This window comes from Microcaecilia unicolor, chromosome 5 (genome assembly GCF_901765095.1).
Source record: "Microcaecilia unicolor chromosome 5, aMicUni1.1, whole genome shotgun sequence".
Classification (NCBI taxonomy): domain Eukaryota; kingdom Metazoa; phylum Chordata; class Amphibia; order Gymnophiona; family Siphonopidae; genus Microcaecilia; species Microcaecilia unicolor.
This window is the reverse complement of record NC_044035.1, coordinates 221,202,813-221,225,082: the sequence shown is the minus strand read 5'-3', so window position 1 is coordinate 221,225,082 and position 22,270 is coordinate 221,202,813. Positions and strand designations below refer to the sequence as shown.

The 22,270-nt window shown below is 42.6% G+C and overlaps 1 protein-coding gene across 2 annotated transcripts in view; it reads left to right on the top strand.

The window, feature by feature from the left end:
• GPR89B (G protein-coupled receptor 89B) overlaps positions 1-22,270 on the top strand; it is a 171,118-nt gene that overhangs the window by 38,062 nt on the left and 110,786 nt on the right. For both annotated transcript variants that reach the window (XR_003942217.1, XM_030203795.1), the window contains exons 4-6: positions 8,314-8,420; positions 15,734-15,835; positions 17,854-17,974. Coding sequence is in view for 1 of the 2 variants with exons in the window: in XM_030203795.1 (XP_030059655.1) it covers positions 8,314-8,420; positions 15,734-15,835; positions 17,854-17,974 (330 nt within the window). In the remaining variant the exon portion in view is untranslated. The remainder of the gene's footprint in view (positions 1-8,313; positions 8,421-15,733; positions 15,836-17,853; positions 17,975-22,270) is intronic.

Here is a 22,270-nt window from a genome sequence, read left to right as displayed (position 1 = left end):
ATATTATAATTAAAACACAGTTCCTTATTAAAACATATTTAGAAACAAACTAGAAACATGCATATGTGACATTAAGAAGTTTTCACAAGTGAGGTGATTCAGTTTCTTTTAAGAAACAGTGTAAAAACATTCCTTTAACAATTTGAGTTTGTAGTGCTCTTTTGATCTGCTCTCTCTACTGTCCTGTGGAATATTGCATATCTTTGCCTCTTCGTTTTCTACCATGTTGGAAGCTGTGATCCTCTGCCATTGGGCGGAAGGACATCTTCAGGCCCTCTCAGCGGTTCACATAGCAAGCAAGGACAATACCCAGGTGGATTTTCTCAGCCACTCCTGGTTGGATCCCATGGAGTGGGACTTGGGACCAGAGGCTTTTCAGCTTACTCAGAATGATGGGGTCCACGGATGTTCAACCTGATGGCTACACTTTACAGTGCCAGGGTGGACTCCTTTAACCACCAGAGGGAGGCAGCCTCACAGGGGATAGATGCCCTGGTCCAACCATAGCTGACGGAGTGGCCTCTGGTAGGCTGGCTCTTGTGCAGAATAGCATGCCATCCTGATGTCATCTTTCTGGTGGATCCTGATTAGCCTCGTTGGCCGTAGTTTGTAGACCTGGTTTGGCTGTTGGTGGCCGAGCTGCTTCCCCTACTCAGGACTTAGCCTTCTGGGTCAGGATTCGCTAGAAGGATCCAGATCCCTTCTGGCTTATAACCTCCTTCAAAGGAGGTATTTAGTGAGGTGTGGGTTTTCGCCCACAGTTGTCTCTTGGAGGTTTTCCACTTCACTGGCTTAGGTGCGGATCTAGATGGTTTTCGAGAACTGGTGTACTGAGCAGGCACCGTCTCCCTGAAAGGCACAGATTCCAGATGTCTTAGGGTTTTTGCTACAGGGCCGGAATCATGGCCTGGCCCTGAGTTCCTTTAAGGTTCTGGTGGCTGCCTTTTCCAGTTTTTGGGGCACAGTTAAGGGCCTTTCCCTGACATCGCATGGGGGGGGTGGGGTATGGCCTGGTTTCTGAAAGGGGTTGCTTATTTGCCGTCTCCGGTGTGCCTCGCCTTTCCTTCCTGGCTCCTGAATTTGTTCCTCTGCATGCTCTCTGGGCAGTTGTTAAGAAAGTAATTAAAAGCAAGAGGAAAAGAAGGCTGCTTTGGCTCTCAATAGTAGTAGCTGAAAAAGTAGGGATAAAGAGGTCAGCCCTAAACTACAAGAGATCACAGAAAGAGGAAGGCAGGTGAAAATATCTAGAAAACTAAGGGGCCCTTTTACTAAGACATGGTAGGGCTTACAAGCGGGTAGCGCACACCAAATTGAGACTACCACTGGGCTTGCGCATCCCCTGGCAGTAATTTTGAAGTTGGCGTGCGTTGTTTCTGGGGGTAGAAAATGTTTTTCTATTTTCTACAGCGGGGGGCATTCCCGGTGGTAATTGGCAATGCGGCCACACTTGCGCGTGCTGTACAGTTACCACGCGTGCAGCGTGTGAGCCCTTACTGCTAGGTTAGTGGGTGGCAATAAGGGCTCAGGCAGTAAATAGCCGTAAGCTACCTTTAATTCTCGTACACATTTACTGCCCCCATTTAAAATGCCCTTTTTCTAGTTGCAGCAAAAAATGGCCCAGTGCGTGCCAAAAAACGCATGCCCACACTGCCACAGGCCACTTTTTACCACAGCTTAGTAAAAGGGCTTTTAAGAGAAACTGGTAAAATAGTCAAGAAGGCAGAGGTATAAATAGAAGAATAAGTAGCCAATTAGGTAAAGTGGTGGGGGGGGGGGGACAAGACATTTAAGTTAGTGATAGCAGGAAGTGCAAAATTAGCACTGCAAAACTTTGAGGGTGAAGTGAAGCAATATGCAGAAGCTGATAAGGATAAAGCAGAATTGCTTAACAAATATATCTGCTCTTTGTTCACAGATGAGGGGCCAGGAGTAGAACCGTAGATCAGAGATTTAAGTGTTTATTTCAGAAGGATTTAGCACAGTAGAGCCCTGGAATATTCATATTTGAATTTAAATCACTATTTGGCTGAATATGAATAATGTATTCGGACCACAATTTGGGGCCAAATCAAATTGAATATGAATATTCAGTACAGCCCTAATCCAGATAGATATTTCTATTTTCTTCTGTTTTGGCCTCCCTCGGGAGAGTACGAAGGGGATCAGGACACAGACAGGTACTGCCAAGGTTTGTGGCTGTTGCTGCTTTAAGCATGTTTCCCAAATAGATGCTGGCCCATGGCACATGAGAGTCTGGAGCCTGTCAGGAGGAGGAGGAGGAAGGGGAGATGCTTTTATGTAGGAGAGAGGCACTGGGCCCCCTACAGCTCTGGGTCCTCGGGCCACTTGTTCGAAGAGGCAGTCCATTCTTGGCATCTATGGTTTGTACCAGACGCAATGGAAAGTGAAAAGAACTAAGGCTGGCTGGCTTGTCCAGTCAGCTGAAATTAACAGGATCTTGGTGCAGCTGTGTGTAGTGGTGGGGGAGGGGAGAGGAGGAATGATGTAACCATGGGGCACAGCAGAGAAGGCAATTGGAAGCAGGAGTGGCCCTTTTAAGTCGCTTACAATGATTGGCCTTCAATGGGAAAGGGCATGGACAGCAGGACTGGGGAGATGAGCGGAGGTTTGGAACTCTGAGGTGGCAGTTATGTCTCTCCTTACTGTGATTCGCCCCTGGGCAGTTTATTTCCAGGAATTGTTCAGTTGTTCAAAAGTTATGTCCAGGTTTACATCAATTGTAACATTGTTGTAGTTGGTGGGGGGGGGGGGGGGACCTGATTTACTGAGGAGTAAAAGGTGGAAGAGTAATAACTAACCTCATGAATTCTATTGATGCTCTTGGGGTGGGGGAGTGGAAAGCCTGAGTCATTGAGGAGCAAAAGGTGGGCGAGAGTAATACCAACCTCATGAATGCTATTGATGCTGTGTGGGTGCAGCATTAGCCAACAGGCATGAGGCAAGCAGGTTTTCCCCCTGGATTCCTCTTGTGATGATAGAGGGATCCTGACAGGGGGATGAGGGAAATGGGACTTGATACACCACCTTTCTGTGGTATTTTGCAACTATATTCAAAGCAGTTTACATATATACAGGTACTTATTTTGTACCTGGGGCAATGGAGGGTTAAGTGACTTGCCCACAGTCACAAGGAGCGGAAGACTGTGGATAGTAAGCGGGGTTCCAACCAAGACAGGGTATGTTCCAAAAGGCATACCCCACCAACCCAACATAAGAACCAGAAAGCCTGCTACACAACAACACCAAGACTTTAATGGACTCACCCCTAACTCTCTCTTCACACTTGATGTTCCCAATGCATTTACCGAATGTGAACCATACCCTACCACAATCACACCTTGTACTTGAGCACACTATGTATTTGTTCAGACTGGAACCGGCGACCGCCGCTATGTAAGCCACATTGAGCGTGCAAATAGGTGGGAAAATGTGGGATACAAATGCAACAAATAAAATATTGCATGCACCTCCTCCTTGGTATGTACATATTCATTGTGAGTATCTTGAAAACCAAGTGGTTGGGTGTACCCCAAGGATTGGATTAATAACCACTGCTCTAGACTGCAAATAGGCTTTCATTTATCTGAAGAGAACAAAATCCATCAGAAAGTCTATGCATCTGTTCATTTCCTTTAATTTCAACAGACCTGGCATTCCATTAACAAAAAGGAGGTAAAAACCCTCATGAAACCGTGAGATATAAAACAAAAAGTGAGGAGAGTAAATGAGGATACCAAATAGTTTATTTATTCACATAAAAAATGACGTAATTCGCATTAAAAATGACCTGACATGGCCGTGTTTCGGCCCAAAGGCCTGCCTCAGGGGTCTTTGTAACCTAAGTAGAACAATAAAACAAATGAAGAATTTTGTTACAGATATGTCATAGACAATGTAATGGATGAAACAACAGACAATAGCTAAATGTATAGCATAAATGAACTGACAAACAAACGGAAAATTGTCTATAACTCAATCTAAAAACATAACTTTGGGTAATAAAAGTCAAATATATGTGAGAAGTTAAAAAAATATATTTTAAAAACATTTTTTAAACAATTATGGATTATTAAAACACATGGATTATACTTTGAATAATACATCAATCTGTATTAAAAATGAACATTATGTTTATATACAGATTATAACAGAATGAAAAATGTGTGTTATCTATGTAATTAAAAAATATATATAGATTAATATATGTATATATGTATTTAAATAAATGAATATAGGGATATTCGTGCATTTATAGTAAACATATATTAGTCTTAAATAATCATGACAATGAACAAAATCTTATGTATTTTCCACAACAAATTTGAATTGCTACAAACTAGCACATGAATATAGTGAATTAATCGTACCCAAAAGAAAAAGTTTTTTTCACATAACTCATTTTAGAGTGAAGGATAAAATAAATGAATTATAAAATACCTCAGAGAATATGACTTGAAATGTGTACTCCAAGGGAAATAATAAGACAAAACTCTCTTGGGTCTGTATGTATAAGGATAAAAATAATACAAAAATAATAAAATATGGAAAAACAAAATACTTATGTGAAAAAAATCGTATGAAATAATGCTGAATGGTGCAGTAAAAAGGTGTTTATTGTAATGTCGTGTGCCTGAAAAAAGGTTAATGTAAGACAACGCAGATATTGAACTAGGCGCTAAAATAAAGGAGCTAGGCGCTAAATAAAGGAACATTGAATAATTACAATAAATAATGTAGACTCTATGTTGAAACCTAAATGTGATAAAATGTATGTATATGAACAGAAAATTCTGTGTGTAGATATACTAGTGATGTAATAGATCAATTATGGAGAAGCTGGGCGGGCTTACCTCCTCTCTTCTAAAAAAAAATGTTAAAAAACAGAGCGAACTTGTTATACTGCAAGAGAAAGAAAAAGCATAGACTTATGGTGAAATCAGTCTAAAGAAGTTTTAAATGGCATGATTTTATGAAATAGACAAAAAGACATAATATAATGGGCACTGAAATCTCTGTTGAAACATCTACTAAATCAGTGCCACTATGTTATTTGTATATCAACAACCGTTGCAATCTGAAACACCGGGGGAATTGTCTGTGTCAAACTATCGGGAGTATATGGACCGAAATAATCTTCAGTGGAGATTTTGCAAAGCATTTACTAAATGGGTACCACTATATTGGTGTATGTATCTACAAACATTTGAATTCTAAATCCCCAAAGGTTTTATCTATTTCAAACTATCGGAGATCTATGAACCAATTTATAAAATTATATGCGTGATAGTTTAATGCTAAGGAACGCGGAAAATATTTGGAATCTGAGTGCTTACCTCCTCTCCAAAGAGATATGTACAAATGTAAAATGCAATGAAAAATGGCGGTAGTGTCAGTGCCTCTTAAATAGATGAAATAAAGGAAATGACATTTTTCGAAATTACCCTTTAGTTTTTAATCACGATAGCGTTGCTTTAACTCTAAATCACGGTCACTTTATCTGTCAACTTTTGTCCATTAAACATACAATTAGTTTCGTTTTGTATCTTTTTTAATTCGTTAATGCCGAGTCCTGCAGTATATTTCATTTTTTCACAAACCTTGCACAATCAAGTAAAGTTTAGCGCTACTTCATTTCCGTTTATAATTAGCTGTTATTAATTGAAAACTATACGTTAGCCTTTTCCATCCAATTTTTCGAAAAACGTCATTTCCTTTATTTCATCTATTTAAGAGGCACTGACACTACCGCCATTTTTCATTGTATTTTACATTTGTACACATCTCTTTGGAGAGGAGGTAAGCACTCAGATTCCAAATATTTTCTGCGTTCCTTAGCATTAAACTATCACGCATATAATTTTATAAATTGGTTCATAGATCTCCGATAGTTTGAAATAGATAAAACCTTTGGGGATTTAGAATTCAAATGTTTGTAGATACATACACCAATATAGTGGTACCCATTTAGTAAATGCTTTGCAAAATCTCCACTGAAGATTATTTCGGTCCATATACTCCCGATAGTTTGACACAGACAATTCCCCCGGTGTTTCAGATTGCAACGGTTGTTGATATACAAATAACATAGTGGCACTGATTTAGTAGATGTTTCAACAGAGATTTCAGTGCCCATTATATTATGTCTTTTTGTCTATTTCATAAAATCATGCCATTTAAAACTTCTTTAGACTGATTTCACCATAAGTCTATGCTTTTTCTTTCTCTTGCAGTATAACAAGTTCGCTCTGTTTTTTAACATTTTTTTTTAGAAGAGAGGAGGTAAGCCCGCCCAGCTTCTCCATAATTGATCTATTACATCACTAGTATATCTACACACAGAATTTTCTGTTCATATACATACATTTTATCACATTTAGGTTTCAACATAGAGTCTACATTATTTATCGTAATTATTCAATGTTCCTTTATTTAGCGCCTAGCTCCTTTATTTTAGCGCCTAGTTCAATATCTGCGTTGTCTTATATTAAACCTTTTTTCAGGCACACGACATTACAATAAACACCTTTTTACTGCACCATTCAGCATTATTTCATACGATTTTTTTCACATAAGTATTTTGTTTTTCTGTATTTTATTAATTATTTTTGTATTATTTTTATCCTTATACATACAGACCCAAGAGAGTTTTGTCTTATTATTTCCCTTGGAGTACACATTTCAAGTCATATTCTCTGAGGTATTTTATAATTCATTTATTTTATCCTTCACTCTAAAATGAGTTATGTGAAAAAAACTTTTTCTTTTGGGTACGATTAATTCACTATATTTATGTGCTAGTTTGTAGCAATTCAAATTTGTTGTGGAAAATACATAAGATTTTGTTCATTGTCATGATTATTTAAGACTAATATATGTTTACTATAAATGCACGAATATCCCTATATTCATTTATTTAAATACATATATACATATATTAATCTATATATATTTTTTAATTATATTTTTAATTACATAGATAACACACATTTTTCATTCTGTTATAATCTGTATATAAACATAATGTTCATTTTTAATACAGATTGATGTATTATTCAAAGTATAATCCATAATTGTTTAAAAAAATTAAAAAAAATTTTTTTTTTAAACTTCTCACATATATTTGACTTTTATTACCCAAAGTTATGTTTTTAGATTGAGTTATAGACAATTTTCCGTTTGTTTGTCAGTTCATTTATGCTATACATTTAGCTATTGTCTGTTGTTTCATCCATTACATTGTCTATGACATATCTGTAACAAAATTCTTCATTTGTTTTATTGTTCTACTTAGGTTACAAAGACCCCTGAGGCAGGCCTTTGGGCCGAAACACGGCCGTGTCGGGTCATTTTTAATGCGAATTACGTCATTTTTTATGTGAATAAACAAACTATTTGGTATCCTCATTTACTCTCCTCACTTTTTGTTTTATATATTCCATTAACAACACAGACCCTAGCCAATTGTTTAGCCTTCTGTATTCATTTCTGGTAAGACCACATTGGCTTCTCTCTAGCCAGCAAATCAAACTTTTTCAGAACAGAACTACTGGGACTACTGCATGTCTTTTGATATTTCACTGGTCAGCATATGCAAAGCAGCTACTTGACCATTCATACCTTAAATTTATGCCTCCATTAGAGACGATGATTTAGTCAAGCAGTACTAGCCAACCTGTTTTTCTGACCTGTGCAGCTCTCACTTCATCATCTGATTAGCCACTTCTGAGCAATGGACATGTTTATCTATAAAGTTGAGTGGCTCTGAACTTGGTTCACCCACTTGTGTGTCTGATTTTCAGCAGAAGTTGCTTAAGTATAACAGGTGCTTTCTGTGGACAACAGGATTAATCAGGCTCACAGTCCCCTTCCAGCTTTCCAAAGTGGCATTATTCCTTGAGCTATAGGACTGAGGATACTATTGTGTTTAGGGCTCAGGGAGCTCTGTTCTGTTCTGGTACCATGCAATGACATCGCCCACTTGTCTGACTGATTAACTCTGCTGTCTACAAAAAAAAAAAAAAAAAAAAAACCTGTTAGAGACAAATAACTTCCTTTAGGCACCAGGTATTTTTCCAGCCCTGGTTACAACTATTGATCTTTTAATTCCTCAGTTTTAATGCTTTATCATATTTGATTTTAAAAGATTCCTTATTACTGCCATTGACCAGAGCAGGTTTTAGGGAATTTCTTTTCACCTTCTCATTTCTATGTTCACCAGAAACTCATGGATCTTGCAGGAAAGTATTCAGAGCCTAAGATTGCATCTTCTCTTTTTTTTTTTTTTTTTTGCAGCTCCCGGTATTTTCATTGGAAACTAAACTTGTGTGTGATTTTGCTGGTCCTGGTCTTTGTGGTGCCATTTTACATTGGTTACTTCATCATCAGCAACATTCAACTGTGTGAGTATTAGCCATTGTTGGGGTGTGAAGCTGTGTACAAGTATTAGAAGGGAACAGTGTTTAATTTTGTAGAGCCATGTGCAGTTAGTGAGACATTTCATGTTTAAGATTATCAATGACTTCATTTGTCACCCACCATTTCCTACAGGAGCTAAAGATGAAGTACTACTAACATTTCTAAAGCGCTACTAGGGTTACGCAGCGCTGTACAATTTAAACATAGAAGGACAGTCCCTGCTCAAAGAGCTTACAATCTAAAAGACAAAAGAACAATCTAAAGACAAGTGTACAATCTAGAGGACAAGTGAACAGTTAATCTAATAGGGTGGATAGATTGGGGCATTCTATATTTCTCAAGCGGTTAGGCGCCGAAGGCAGCATTGAAGAGGTGAGTTTTAAGCAGAGATTTGAAGATGGGTAGGGAGGGGGGCATGGCGTATGGGTAAAGGAAGATTGTTCCAGGCATAGGGTGAGGCAAGGCAGAAAGAGCGGAGCCTGGAGTTGGCAGTGGTGGAGAAGAGTACAGAGAGAAGGGCTTTGTCCTGTGAGCGGAGGTTACGGGCAGGAACATAGGGGGAGATGAGGGTGGAGAGGTAGTGAGGAGCCGCAGACTGAGTGCATTTGTAGGTAAGGAGGAGGAGCTTGAATTGTATGCGATATCTGATCGGAAACCAATGAAGTGATTTGAGGAGAGGGGTGATATGAGTATATCGGTTCTGGCGGAATATAAAACGTGCGGCAGCATTCTGAACGGATTGAAGGGGGGATAGATGGCTGAGTGGGAGGCCGGTGAGGAGTAAGTTGCAGTAATCGAGGCGAGAGGTAATGAGAGCGTGGACGAGAGTTCTGGTGGTGTGCTCAGAGAGGAAAGGGCGAATTTTGCTGATGTTGAAGAGGAAGAAGCGACAGGTCTTGGCAGTCTGTTGGATATGCGCAGAGAAGGAGAGGGAGGAGTCGAAGATGACTCCGAGGTTGCGGGCAGATGGGACGGGGAGGATGAGGGCTTTATCAACTGAGATAGAGAGTGGAGGAAGAGGAGAAGTGGGTTTAGGAGGAAAGATGAGGAGCTCGGTCTTGGACATGTTCAGTTTAAGGTGACAGTTGGACATCCATGCCGCAATGTGGGATAAACAGGCCGATACCTTGGCCTGTGTCTCCGCGGTGATGTCAGGTGTGGAGAGGTATAGCTGGGTGTCATCAGCATAAAGATGATACTGAAAACCATGAGACGAGATCAGCGAGCCCAGGGAGGAAGTGTAGATTACTACTACTACTACTATTTAGCATTTCTATAGCGCTACAAGGCATACGCAGCGCTGCACAAACATAGAAGAAAGACAGTCCCTGCTCAAAGAGCTTACAATCTAATAGATTGAGAAAAGAAGGGGTCCAAGGACAGATCCCTGGGGAACTCCAACAGATAGTGGGATGGGAGTGGAGGATGATCCATGGGAGTGTACCCTGAAGGTGCGGTGGGAGAGATAAGAGGCGAACCAGGAGAGGACAGAGCCTTGGAACCCAAAAGAGGACAGCGTGGCAAGAAGTAAATCATGATTGACAGTGTCAAACGCGGCGGAAAGATCGAGGAGGATGAGGATGGAGTAGTGACCTCTGGATTTGGCCAGGAGCAGGTCATTGCAAACTTTAGAGAGTGCCGTTTCTGTCGAGTGCAGAGGGCGAAAACCGGATTGAACTGGATCAAGGATGGAATGAGAGGAGAGAAAATCGAGGCAGCGGCTGTGAACGGCGCTCAAGTATTTTGGAGAGGAAGGGTAAAAGAGAGATGGGGCGGTAGCTGGAGGGGCAGGTAGGGTCAAGTGAAGGTTTTTTGAGGAGAGGTGTGACAACGGCGTGCTTGAAGGTGTCAGGGACAGTTGCAGTGGAGAGAGAGAGAGGTTAAGGATGCGACAGATGGAGGGGTGACAGTATGGGAGATGGAGTTGAGTAGGTTGGTGGGGATGGGATCAGAGGAACAGGTGGTGCATTTCGAGGAGGAAAGAAGGCGGGAAGTTTGATCCTCGGTGATCTCAGGAAAGGAGGAGCAAGAGGCCTGGGTAGGTTGGAGGAGGGAGAGGGTTAAAGGGTGAAGAGGAGGTGGTGGCTTGGTCGTGAACTTAAGGTTGATCTTTTGCACTTTGTCGCGGAAGTAGTCGGCCAGTGACTGAGGAGAGAGAGAGAAGGGGGAGTAGGAGCGGGTGGCACTTTTAGGAGGGAGTTAAGGGTGGTGAAGAGACGACGAGGGTTGGAGCTGAGAGAATTGGTCAATTGGGTGTAATAGTCCTGTTTTGCACGGAATAGGGAGGAGTGGAAGGAGGATAGCATGAATTTGTAGTGGAGGAAGTCTGAAAGGGTACAAGATTTCCTCCAGAGGCGCTCAGCGGATCGGGTGCAGGAGCGAAGGTAACGGATGCAAGGAGTCAGCCAGGGCTGGGGATTGGTGCGCTTTGTGGGACGGGAGATGGAAGGTGCGAGGGTGTCCAAAGCAGAGGAGAGAGCGGTATTGTAAGCGGAGACCGCTTTGTCGACAGTTTCGGAGGACGTGATGGAGGGGAGGAGATTAGAGATAGTAGATGATAAGGTGGAGGGGTCAATAGCCTGGAGGTTCCTGGAGGTGGTGGTTAAAGTTGGAGGGGGGGAGGTGAAGAAGTGTGAATGTGATCAGGTGATGATCGGAGAGAGGAAGAGCTGAGACTTGGAAATTGGAGGGTGAGCCGGAGGAGGAGAGGACGAGGTCAAGACAATGGCCGTCACGGTGAGTAGGGGTGGTGGAGCACAGCTGGAGGTTGAAGGAGGATGTTAGGGTGAGGAACTTAGAAGCGTGGGGGTCGGATAGGTCATCAGCGTGTACGTTAAAGTCTCCGAGAATGAGGGACGGAGATGAAGGGTCAAGAAAGACGGAGAGCCAAGCATCAAAGTCGGTGAGGAAGGAAGGGAAGGATTTATCAGGGGGGCGGTAAATGACTGCCACTCTGAGTGGTAGCGGGTAGAATAGCCGGATGGAGTGGGCGTCAAAGGATGAGAAGCAGTGAGACTGCGGTAGGTGGAGGGGTTGGAACCTACAGGAGGGTGAGAGTAGTAGCCCAACGCCTCCGCCGCGGCCAACTGGGCGGGGCGTGTGGGAGAAGAGGTAGCCTCCATGGCAGAGGGCTGCAACTGAGGCAGAGTCTTCCGGGGAGATCCAGGTTTCGGTTAGGGCGAGCAGTTGAAGGGAGCGAGAGATAAAGAGATCGTGGGTGAGAAACAGTTTGTTGCAGACTGAATGGGCATTCCACAAGGCGCATGAGAAGGGGAGGGAGGAGGGGGGAGGGGGGAAGGAGGAGAATAGAGACGAGATTGGAGACATCCCGGAATCGTTCGCAAGGATAGGACGGGGACAGGTGAGGGGGACCTGGATTAGGGTTAATGTCTCCCGCGGATAGCAGGAGGAGGAGCAAGAGAGTGCGGAGGAGGGTGGGGGAGGTCGGGCGACGAAGACGGGGTGTACTTAGGAGGAATGGGGATGGGTTAATGGCAGGAAGGAAGTGCTGGAGGTTGAGAGCCAGGAAGGAGGAGGGGGACAAGAGGGATGGTGAGGTGAGGGATGGAGGTGAATAGGGTATTGCGGTGGCGGGCAGGGTGGGAGGGCAGCGGGTTCTAATGGTAGACAGTGGGAGTGGGGGGGGGGAAAGAAGATTAGGAAGGGACAGGGCAAGGAAGAGAACATGGACAGGGGCCATAGGTGGTGACTGAGGTGTAATAGGTGACTATGTAGTGACTGAGGTGTTAAGCAGTTAACAGGTGTTAATAGGTGACTATGTAATGACTGAGGTGTTAAGCAGATAGGGCTTGAAAGCTAGGTTTTGGGTTGGCGATTAGGTAAGTCAATGGCTGATAAGCTAGCAGGCAGGTAGGTAAGTCAATGGCTGAGAGGCTCGCAAGCAGGCAGGCAGGTTACTCGATGTGTTAACAGGCAGATGGATTGGAGCAAGCCGGAACAAGCTGAAACAAGCTGGGACAAGCCGGAACAGGCAGGAACAGATGGACAAGCTGGAACAAGCAGGAACAGATGGACTGTGTCAGGATGAGCAGACGGACAAGCTGGGATCAGGAAGACTGGAACGAGCTGGAACACGCTGGAGCAGATGAACTGGAGTAAGCAAGGAGAAGCTGGATCAGGCAGGCTGGAACACACTGGAGCCGATGGACAGGACCAGGCAGGGGGAAGGCTGGATCAGCTGACTGGAACTAGCTGGACACGCTGGAACCGGTGGACTGGGGCAAGCAGGAAGAAGCTGAATCAGTAGGACTGGAACACACTGGAGCCGATGGACTGGAACAGGATCAGGCGGGCTGGAACAAGCTGGGCTCAGGAGAACTGGAACGAGTTGGAACACGCTGGAGCCGATGGACTGGAACAAGCGGGCTGGAACACACTGGAGCCAATGGACTGGAACAAGCGGGGGAAGCTAGGTCAGGCGAACTGGAACAAACTGGGATCAGGAGGACTGGAACAAGCTGGAACACGCTGGAGCAGATTGACTGGAACAAGCAGGGAGAAGCTGGATCAGGCGGACCGGGACACACTGGAGCCGATGGACTGGAACAGGCAGGGGGAGAGCCGGATCGGCGGACTGGAACAAGATTGATGGAGGCTGCTATGGAGAGTGATGCAGGAGATCCTTGCTGGAACAGGAAGTTTCTTTGTAGATTTGCTGTCTGATGAGCTTGAAGCAGTTTCTTTTAGGTGGATGTGATGTCCAGCTTGAGAAGTACAGTAAATTAAAAATAAAATTACTAAAAATCTGATAAAACAGGGTGGCATAATACAATAAAAAAAGCTAAACAAGTAAAATGATATATTGAAATTACAAAACAGCATAGAATTAATTGCAAAAAACATGTGAAACCTAAAAAAAAAAAGAAAAATAGAATTAATGGACTATAGAAACACTTTCAAATAGTATTAGGACTACAGGGCATTCCATGGAACTAATAGGTAACTGTAGATTTTTTTGCCTAAGGCTATGGTCTAGGTATCTAGCATAGCTGGGTTTAAAATGGACAAGAAAAGCTTCTGGGGGAAAAGTCCATAACCAATTATTAGCCAGGTATGCTTGGGAAAGCCATGGCTTATCCATGAGAGAGCGCAGTAAGAATCTACCCTTTGTGATCTTCCAGTTACTTCATAATGATCCAAATTGGCCACTGTCAGATAAGATGCTGAACTGATAGCACATCTTATGATTTTATGTAAGCCATTTAATCTTGAAGAGCCTTCATTGAAAGCTATGTTATAATTATTTTTCAGAAGGACAAATAGTTATTGTCTAGATTGGCAACCTTCAGCAAAAGGTTTCAGAGGGTAGGACAAGCCAGTGTAAGTCTTTCAGGATTAGAGTGATACTCTTGCAATATCTATCCCTAGCTAGCAGGCCATGCCACGAGCTTAAACGCTAATTGGGACCGATGTTCTCTCTAAGCTGAGCGGAAGTCCTCCTCCTTCAGTCCTGCTAGTGGGAGGTGCTGTTCACTATCACATTTTCAATAGTGAGGGATGGGCAAGCTCTGCAGGACTCTAGGGAACCTGCGTGTCTCTAGAGAATAAAAAAGACAGAAACAAAAAAGGCAAAGATCTGCTACAGAAATAGCAAACCAAAAGAAAAAAAGCAGATCAAAAAAGACAAAAAATGGAACAGGAGGGTAACAGAAGAAGTGGTTTATTGCAAGGTTACCCGACGTGGCCACGTTTCGCCCTCAGGCTGCATCAGGGGTACAAAAATCTACAAAATAAAAATACATAATGAATAAAACATAAACATCACATGGTATATTTTATAATAAAACATATCTAAAAACACAATCAAATCATATAAGATAAAATCAAATCTAAAAACATAATACATGTTTAATGTTCTCCCATGATTAATTTACTTCCGTTAACCCCATTAATTTCGCATTTACTACAAACTGTATATTCTTCTTACAACTTTGTAATTCTTTATATTGTTACTATGTAAGCCGCATTGAGCCTGCCATGTGTGGGAAAGCGCGGGGTACAAATGTGATAAATAAATACAATAAAATATAATATCAAATTAATCAGTTAAAAACATTCAGATTAAATATGCATGCAATAAAATAATTTTAATACAAAACATGAGATATCAACAAAAAATAATATCAGCACAAAATATATATCAACAAATGCATAACACAGATAGGTGGAGATATACAACACTAAAATAACTGAATGACAGTACATACTAAATATCACCTACCTAATGGGGTAAAAGGCAAAGTGAACCCCTAAAAGTAGTCATAACAACCACCTTAAAAATACAAAATAAAATAAAATCTCACAATGCTTGGCCTCAATTGCTGTCTCTTATGCACATTCAGTGATCTAAAAACATTGAAATTAATATTCATTTTATATTTAGTCATTTTTTGTTAAAAGTGAAACATGCCTATTAGATGGGTTTCCATGTTCTAATAGATAGCAACTCAAATCAATAGAAATTATCTTTAGTGTAAACACTACCTAAAAACATCATACTGTTCTGTGACAATCGTTAAAAAGAACTACACAGTGACCATGAGAAAAACTGATTCAGAAGCACTAATCACAACTCACAGGCAATCCAGCACTCATTACTGCTGTTTGAATGGGTGGTATAGAAACATCAGTTGAAATTGTTGCAGCGTACCAAACGTGCTTACTGTTCTGTAACAAACACATTTACCCTGATGATTGTGTCATTAGAAAAAAAACTTTGCGGTGGATGTAGCAATACTGATTCAGAAGCACTCAGCAAAACTCACAGGCAATCCAGCGCTAAACCACAAACAATCTTATATAATAAGGACCCCAATTTAAACAGCACCCTAGCCTCCACTGGAAGCCAATGCAAAATTAAACAAATGGCCCTTCCTCCTGTGTTTATCTGACCTGTGCATTTGAAGGGATGGCTCCTTGTGACCTTGGGCAAATCACTTAACTCTCCATTGCCCCAGGTTTAAAAATAAACTTGGATGTGAGCCCACTAGAGACAGAGAAAGTACCTGTGTATAATAAATGTAAAGTGCTTTGGTTGTACCACAGAAAGGCAGTATATCAAATCAAAATCCTTGACCATACATGTCCTTTATACCCATGAGCATTCGTCCTCTCTAACAATTAGATAACTAGGTTCACAGTTATATAGAATCCACATATTTTGTGCCAGGGTGGATTGTTTGAAAATTCCTTCAATAATGAGTGGATCTGAGAAATATATTTTTAGCCAACTGGAAAGAATTAGTGACACATTTTCTTAATCTTATTTTCTTTTCAGTGCACAGAAAGCGACTGGTTTTTGCTTGCATTATCTGGTTGACATTCATGTATTTTTTTTGGAAATTGGGGGACCCATTTCCTATTCTCAGCCCCAAACATGGTAAGTGATGGCTCTGAGAGGTCTTCTCTGTCTTCTATGGGATTTTTGTCTTCTGTCACCTTGTTTGGTATGAAATATGGGCTCACCTGCAGCTTGGCAGTACAAAGGAAAATCTGAGAGTCTTTACTTATTGCAGTGCATCTCTAGGTGAGAGTTGCATTGCAATAAGCCTAAAGACCTTGGCCCAGATGCACAAAACTTAACGAGCCAGCAACATAGTTTTTATTTTGGTTCTAGCCGGGTTAGCGAGCATGGAGTCTAGCTAGACATGCGCAAAAGGGTTCTGCGAGCTCTCTTCCTGTCACTGTAGCAGCTAATGAAAATCGTATGCAAAGGTATTATAGTGGGAAAGGGAAATGGGACTTGATATACCGCCTTTCTGTGGTTTTTGCAACTACATTCAAAGGGGTTTACATAGTATATTCAGGTACTTAATTGTACCAGGGGTAATGGAGGGTTAAGTGACTTGCCCAGAGTCACAAGGAGCTGCAGTGGGAGTCGAACTCAGTTCCCCAGGATCAAAGTTCACTGCACTAACCACTAGGCTACTCCTCCGCTCATTACTAAGCAAATGTGAATGCAAAGTGATGCACAGCTGTTATGAAAGCGATTCACAGGAGCAGTCCCTGCCTTTAGTTTGGAAAATTTAACAGGTGGTCAGGAGCTGCCGGTATTGCAAGAATGACAGCTAAAACACAGTGAAGGGAAGAATTTCCGGGGTAGAGGGAAGAATCAGCCTGTCAGACCAGAGATCCGGACATGCATCTTGGAAGACCTTTTTTTTTTAAAAAAGAAGTCATCCTCTATGATGTTGATCCAAATGATCCTCTTAAATTTACTCCTGACTTCTGCCCTGGGCGTCCTGCAGCAGGGATCGCAAGCTGATCAGAATGGATCCGTGTGCAGAATAATAGCAAGAACTGCTGGTGCAGAGTGAAAGTAACAAGAACTTCTGGGGACAAGGCAAGGGAGTGTCAAATTTCTAAACAGCCTGTGGAAACCCAAGTCAAAATTCACAGAAAATCTGCTCCTTTGTAAAAGTTCAAGCTAGCACTGTCTGAAAGCACACCCCTATTCCCGAGCACAACAGAAAAAAAGCCTGCTTTCATACACGCGGCTTCTTTGTGTGTATGAAACTGTATACAAGTGCCGCTCTGAGCATGCACAGAGCAGCCACGCTTAGCGACTGGCTGTTCTGCTTATTTTCAGCAGACCAACTGTCTTCCCCCCCTATCACATACAAATGAGCTAGGTCACTATAGCAGCGAACAGCTCATTTGCATGCGATTCGCTTTGGGAATCGCTCTGTATTTCCAAATCGGTAATTTTTACTGAGGTGGATGTACAGAGCGATTCTTTACCGGGACCTTTGTGCATCTGGACCCAAGTGTCCATAAAGATTTAAAGATAACCTAAGGCCTGGAACCCAATCCCATATTTAAACTAATCTGCCAACTTCCAATACCCCTACAGTAAGGGGATAAGAACCAAACACAGCACAGAGATGGTATAAATGAAAACTGAGAGTCTTGTATCGATCCTAGTAAATGTGATTTATGGAAATCTGGGAGGAGGCCTTTTTATCTAGAATATTCAGAGAAAAGGGAGATGGGATCTGAAGTGGGGTCTTTTGTGGAATGGCAACTGATTTTCAAGCAAACAGTGAAAGTTGGAAAGTAGTTGGAAAGTATATAGGCAGCAGACAAGGGAGAAGAAAAGATCAAATCCAAGAAAACATGTTTTCTTGAGAGAACTAGTAATTTCTTCAGCAGGGTAAACATTGGAAAGGGAGGACCTGTATTCTTGTAGAGTGCTGTGCTGGATGCAGGTTCACAGTGATGCCCAAGCTCAGGTTAAAATTAGCAGGGACATAGCAAAGCCTGTGTGTAGGAAGCATCAGTTAGCAGCAACGGCAAGGAGTGGGGAATAATTGGTGACAGTGTTTATTGCTCTTCTGATGATTAGCAGAGTTACTGCTTAAAGAGAATAGTTAGTAGTGATGCTTTATCTATCGGCAGGGATCTTGTCCATAGAACAGCTCATCAGCCGGGTAGGCGTGATTGGAGTCACGCTCATGGCATTGCTCTCTGGCTTTGGTGCTGTGAACTGTCCCTACACATACATGTCCTACTTCTTGAGGTGAGTGTTCAGACTTCTTTAAAATAAGAAATTACATCATGCGACTGTTGACCATCAGCCCTTGCTATTGTGTAATGTTTATGCTCCCAATGACTATAGGAAGTCCTTTTATAAGCAACTAATGTCACAACTCCACTGTTTTTCCACCTCATCCTAGAATTGTGGGGGCGACTTAAATTTGGGAGCGGACCCAGAGTGGGACAGATCACATAATCCTTGCCACCACATAGCAGATAAGACTAAGGGGGTGTCTTTATTGTGTGAGGTTTTGGACCTGGTGGATGTCTGGCGATTGTTACACCCCACTGACCGTGATTACACTCACCTCTCTAGAGCGCACATTATGCACTCCAGAATCGGCTATATTGGTGGATAGGTCCTTTTTCTTTGAGATTCTTGAGGCGGCGATAGGACCAACAGAAGTGTCAGATCACACACTGGTGTGGATACAATTCCACGCCAATGAGGAACATCGCCGAACTCCTTGGTGGAGATTTTTGATCTCTTTACTGATCCCCAGTTTTTAGACTATATTATGGACAAATGGGTGGAGTACAAAACCTTTAATGGTACTCATACAATGGACGCTGTCCTGTTCTGGGACACGGCCAAGGCCGTTTTGAGAGGTGACATTATAGCATATTGTGCCTTCAGGAGGAAGGCTCGAGATGGGGGCCATGCTTCGACTCGAGAAAATTAGTGGGACTCTGCAGACTTGCGAGATCCTCTCGCACCTCGGATTACCACGAACAACTGTTGGCTACTCAAGCAGCACTTAATGAACTTATACATCAGAGGGCTAAGAAATCTGCTGTCTGTTACCAATATCATTTGTATAAACATGGAGATAAGAGTGGGAGATTGTTGGCACGCCTGGTACGACCGCCAGCAACTTCATCTACTATTCTGGCTTTGAGGGGAGATGGTGGTTGTGTGATTCATGATGCCCAGGGCATTACTGACAATTTTATGGGTTTCTGTCGAGCTTTGTATTGAGGAGGCCCTGATGGGGGCTTGGATCCGGATACTTATCTAGTCTTGATTTACCAACCCTCACGCAGGCCCAAACTGATTCTCTTAATCAACCTATTGGAGAGGATGAGGTAGTTCGGTCTATAAAGCATAGCTCTCTGTTTAAAGCACCTGGACCGGATGCTTATAGAGCAGAATTTTATAAACTTTTGGTAACAGATAGATATAGCTCAACCTCCTACGGCCATGTTTAATGAGTTTATCACATCTAATTGACTTGCCGAAACCTTGACATTAGCTCATATTATAGTTCTTCCTAAACCTGGTAGGAATACTACCTTGCCCACTTCATATAGGCCTATTTCGCTTCTCTGTTTATTTCGCTTCTCTGTTCTGAGGCTAAGTTACTGGCCTCAATACTAGCCAATATGCTGGCTAGGGTATTGCCATCGATCATTGCTTCCCCTCAGGTTGGTTTTGTGCGGAATCGACACACAGCTAAAAATATTAGGCAGATCTTGGCCTCTGGAGGCCGCTTGAGCACAACACGACCACACAATCTTTATTAGGTTTGACGCAGAAAAAGCTTTTGATAAAGTGGCATGGCCATTTATGTTTAAAGTCCTCGAGAGATATGGCATTCAGGGTAGCTTTTTCGATGCGGTGTGTGCACTGTGTCATGATCCGAAGGCAGCAATACTGGTTAATGGCTCTGTTTTGCTGCCTTTTTGTATTGGCATGGGGACAAGACAGGGCTGGCCATTATCCCCATTGCTGTTTGTCTTGACCCTTGATCCCTTGATAAGGGAGATCTTAGCTAACCTTGCGATCAGAGGTTTGCGGGTGGGCAGAGAAGTATTTAAGATATCAGCTTTTGTGGATGACCTTCTGGTACACTTAGCCTCTCCCTTGATGTCACTTCTGACTTTGCTAGAAAACTTTCAGGAATATGGGGAGTTTTCAGGGTTTCAATTGAACATGGATAAATCTGAGGCATTGCCAACTACACCCATGATTTGTAGGGGCTGGGAGGGTCCTTTCCCTTTGTCCTGGGCTAATGGACATACCTAGGTATCCAGCTACCGGCTGATCCTAGAGAGTTATATTCCTTAAATATTAAGTGACTGTTGCATTCCACCGCACCGAGCAGCAGCTGAGGATTTGGCACTCACTACCTTTGTCCCTTCGTGGAAGAATTAGCCTATATCACATGTCCTTGTTTCTGAGGTGGCTGTATGTTTATTTACTTATTTATTTATTTGTTATATTTGTATCCCACATTTTTCCACCTATTTGTAGTACCGGGGAGGCGTTTGCAGACTCCGGTGTGAACAAATACAAAGTGATGTTGTAGTAAGATAAAGTTCATGTGGCACGGCCACATTAGGGAATTGTACAATGGAAGGGTTGTGTCACGTCCATTATGTACTTTAGTTTTGTTGTGTTGCAGAGATCAGGCATTTAAGTTGGATCAGTAGGGTAAGCCTTTTAAACAGGTTAGTTTTTAGTGTTTTCTGGAAGTTTAGGTGGTCGTACGTAGTTTTCAAGGCTTTTGGTAATGCGTTCCACAGTTGTGTGCTTAAGTAGGAGAAACTGGATGCGTAAGTTGATTTGTATTTAAGACCTTTGCAGCTTGGGTAGTGCAGATTTAGATATGTTCGTGCTGATTCGGATGCGTTTCTAGTTTGTAAGTCGATCAAGTCTGTCATGTATCCCGGGGCTTCGCCGTAGATAATTTTGTGAACCAGGGTGCAGATTTTGAAAGCAATATGTTCCTTGATTGGGAGCCAGTGTAGTTTTTCACGGAGTGGTTTTGTGCTTTCAAACTTTTCTTTGCCAAATATTTTTTATTTGTTACATTTGTATCCCACATTTTCCCACCTATTTGCAGGCTCAATGTGGCTTACATAGTACCGTCATGGCTTCCGCCAGTTCCGGTGTTAACAAATACAGGTGTTATTGTGGTAGAATAAGGTTCATATGTGGTAGATGTGTTGGGGAAGTTGGGGTATGTCCATTACAATTTTTGGATTTGTTGTGTTGCAGGTATTCAGGCTTTTATGTTGGGTTGGTGAGATAAGCCTTCCTGAACAGATTTGTTTTTAGTTCTTTCCGGAAATTTAGGTGGTTGTACGTTGTTTTTACTATTTTTGGTAGTGCGTTCCATAGTTTTGCGCTTAAATAGGAAAAGCTGGATGCATACATTGATTTGTATTTGAGTCCTTTGGTGTTTGGGTAGTGAAGATATAAGCCTAGCTGCCGTGTTTTGAGCGGTCTGAAGTTTCTTTAAGGTTTGTTCTTTGCATCCCGCATAAATTCCTTTGCAGTATTCTAGGTGGCTTAGTACCATTGATTGTATCAGGTTGCAAAAAGTTTCTCTTGGGAAGAATTGTTTCACACGTTTGAGTTTCCACATTGAGTGGAACATTTTCTTTGTTGTGGATGTCACCTGGCTCTCTAGTGTTAAGTTGCGGTCCAATGTAACGCCAAGGATTTTCAGGCTGTCTGAGATTGGGAGGGTGTAATCTGGGGTGTTTGATACTTGTGGAGTTGTCCACGCTGTGTTGGGATGAGAGGATGAGACAGTGTGTTTTTTCTTTATTGAGTTTTAGTTGAAATGCATTTGCCCATGAGTCCATGATGTTCAGGCTGAGCTTGATTTTGTTGGTAATTTCTGTCAATTTAGTTCTTCAACAGCTCCCTCTGTGGATTCTGAAAAGAGATATAAAGGTCTTGAACCATATGGTGAGCAGATTTTTTTTTTTGTCATCAACAGCAGATGAATCCATTAACTGATGGGTTGTATCCGCCTACCAGCAGGTGGAGATAGAGAACACTGAAAGCACATGGTGTTCCTGGACCCCAACTCCCTCTGCCTTCAATATATCTCTATCTCCCAGCAGGTGTGGACGTCGCATCTCAGCTCCTGGATTTCTGCCTGGGGTGGCTCCTGTGCTTTGTCAGTTGAGCAGGGGGTGTTGTGGCTGGTGGTGCCCACTTTAAAGGCATACTTGGTTTTCCCTGTCCCTGCCTTACCCCATTCCCCCTCCTCCCGGAGTTCCTCTGTGGTTGCCTGCCTCTAACTTTCCTCACAGTAAAAAAAAAAACCCAAAAACAGAGAGAGGCTTTCTCCTGAGCTCCTGGTTTGGTACAGCTTGACCGCAGCTTGTTTGACTCGGTCTCCTGAGGTGAGAGTGGTGCCCAGCTCCTCCAGGGAGGTTCCCGCTGACAGCGCTCTGTGCAGGGTAAGTTTTGGCGCGAAGGCGCCATTTTGTTTCTGTATTTGATGGCTGCTGAAGGGGTTAAGTGCTGCTCCCACTGTGG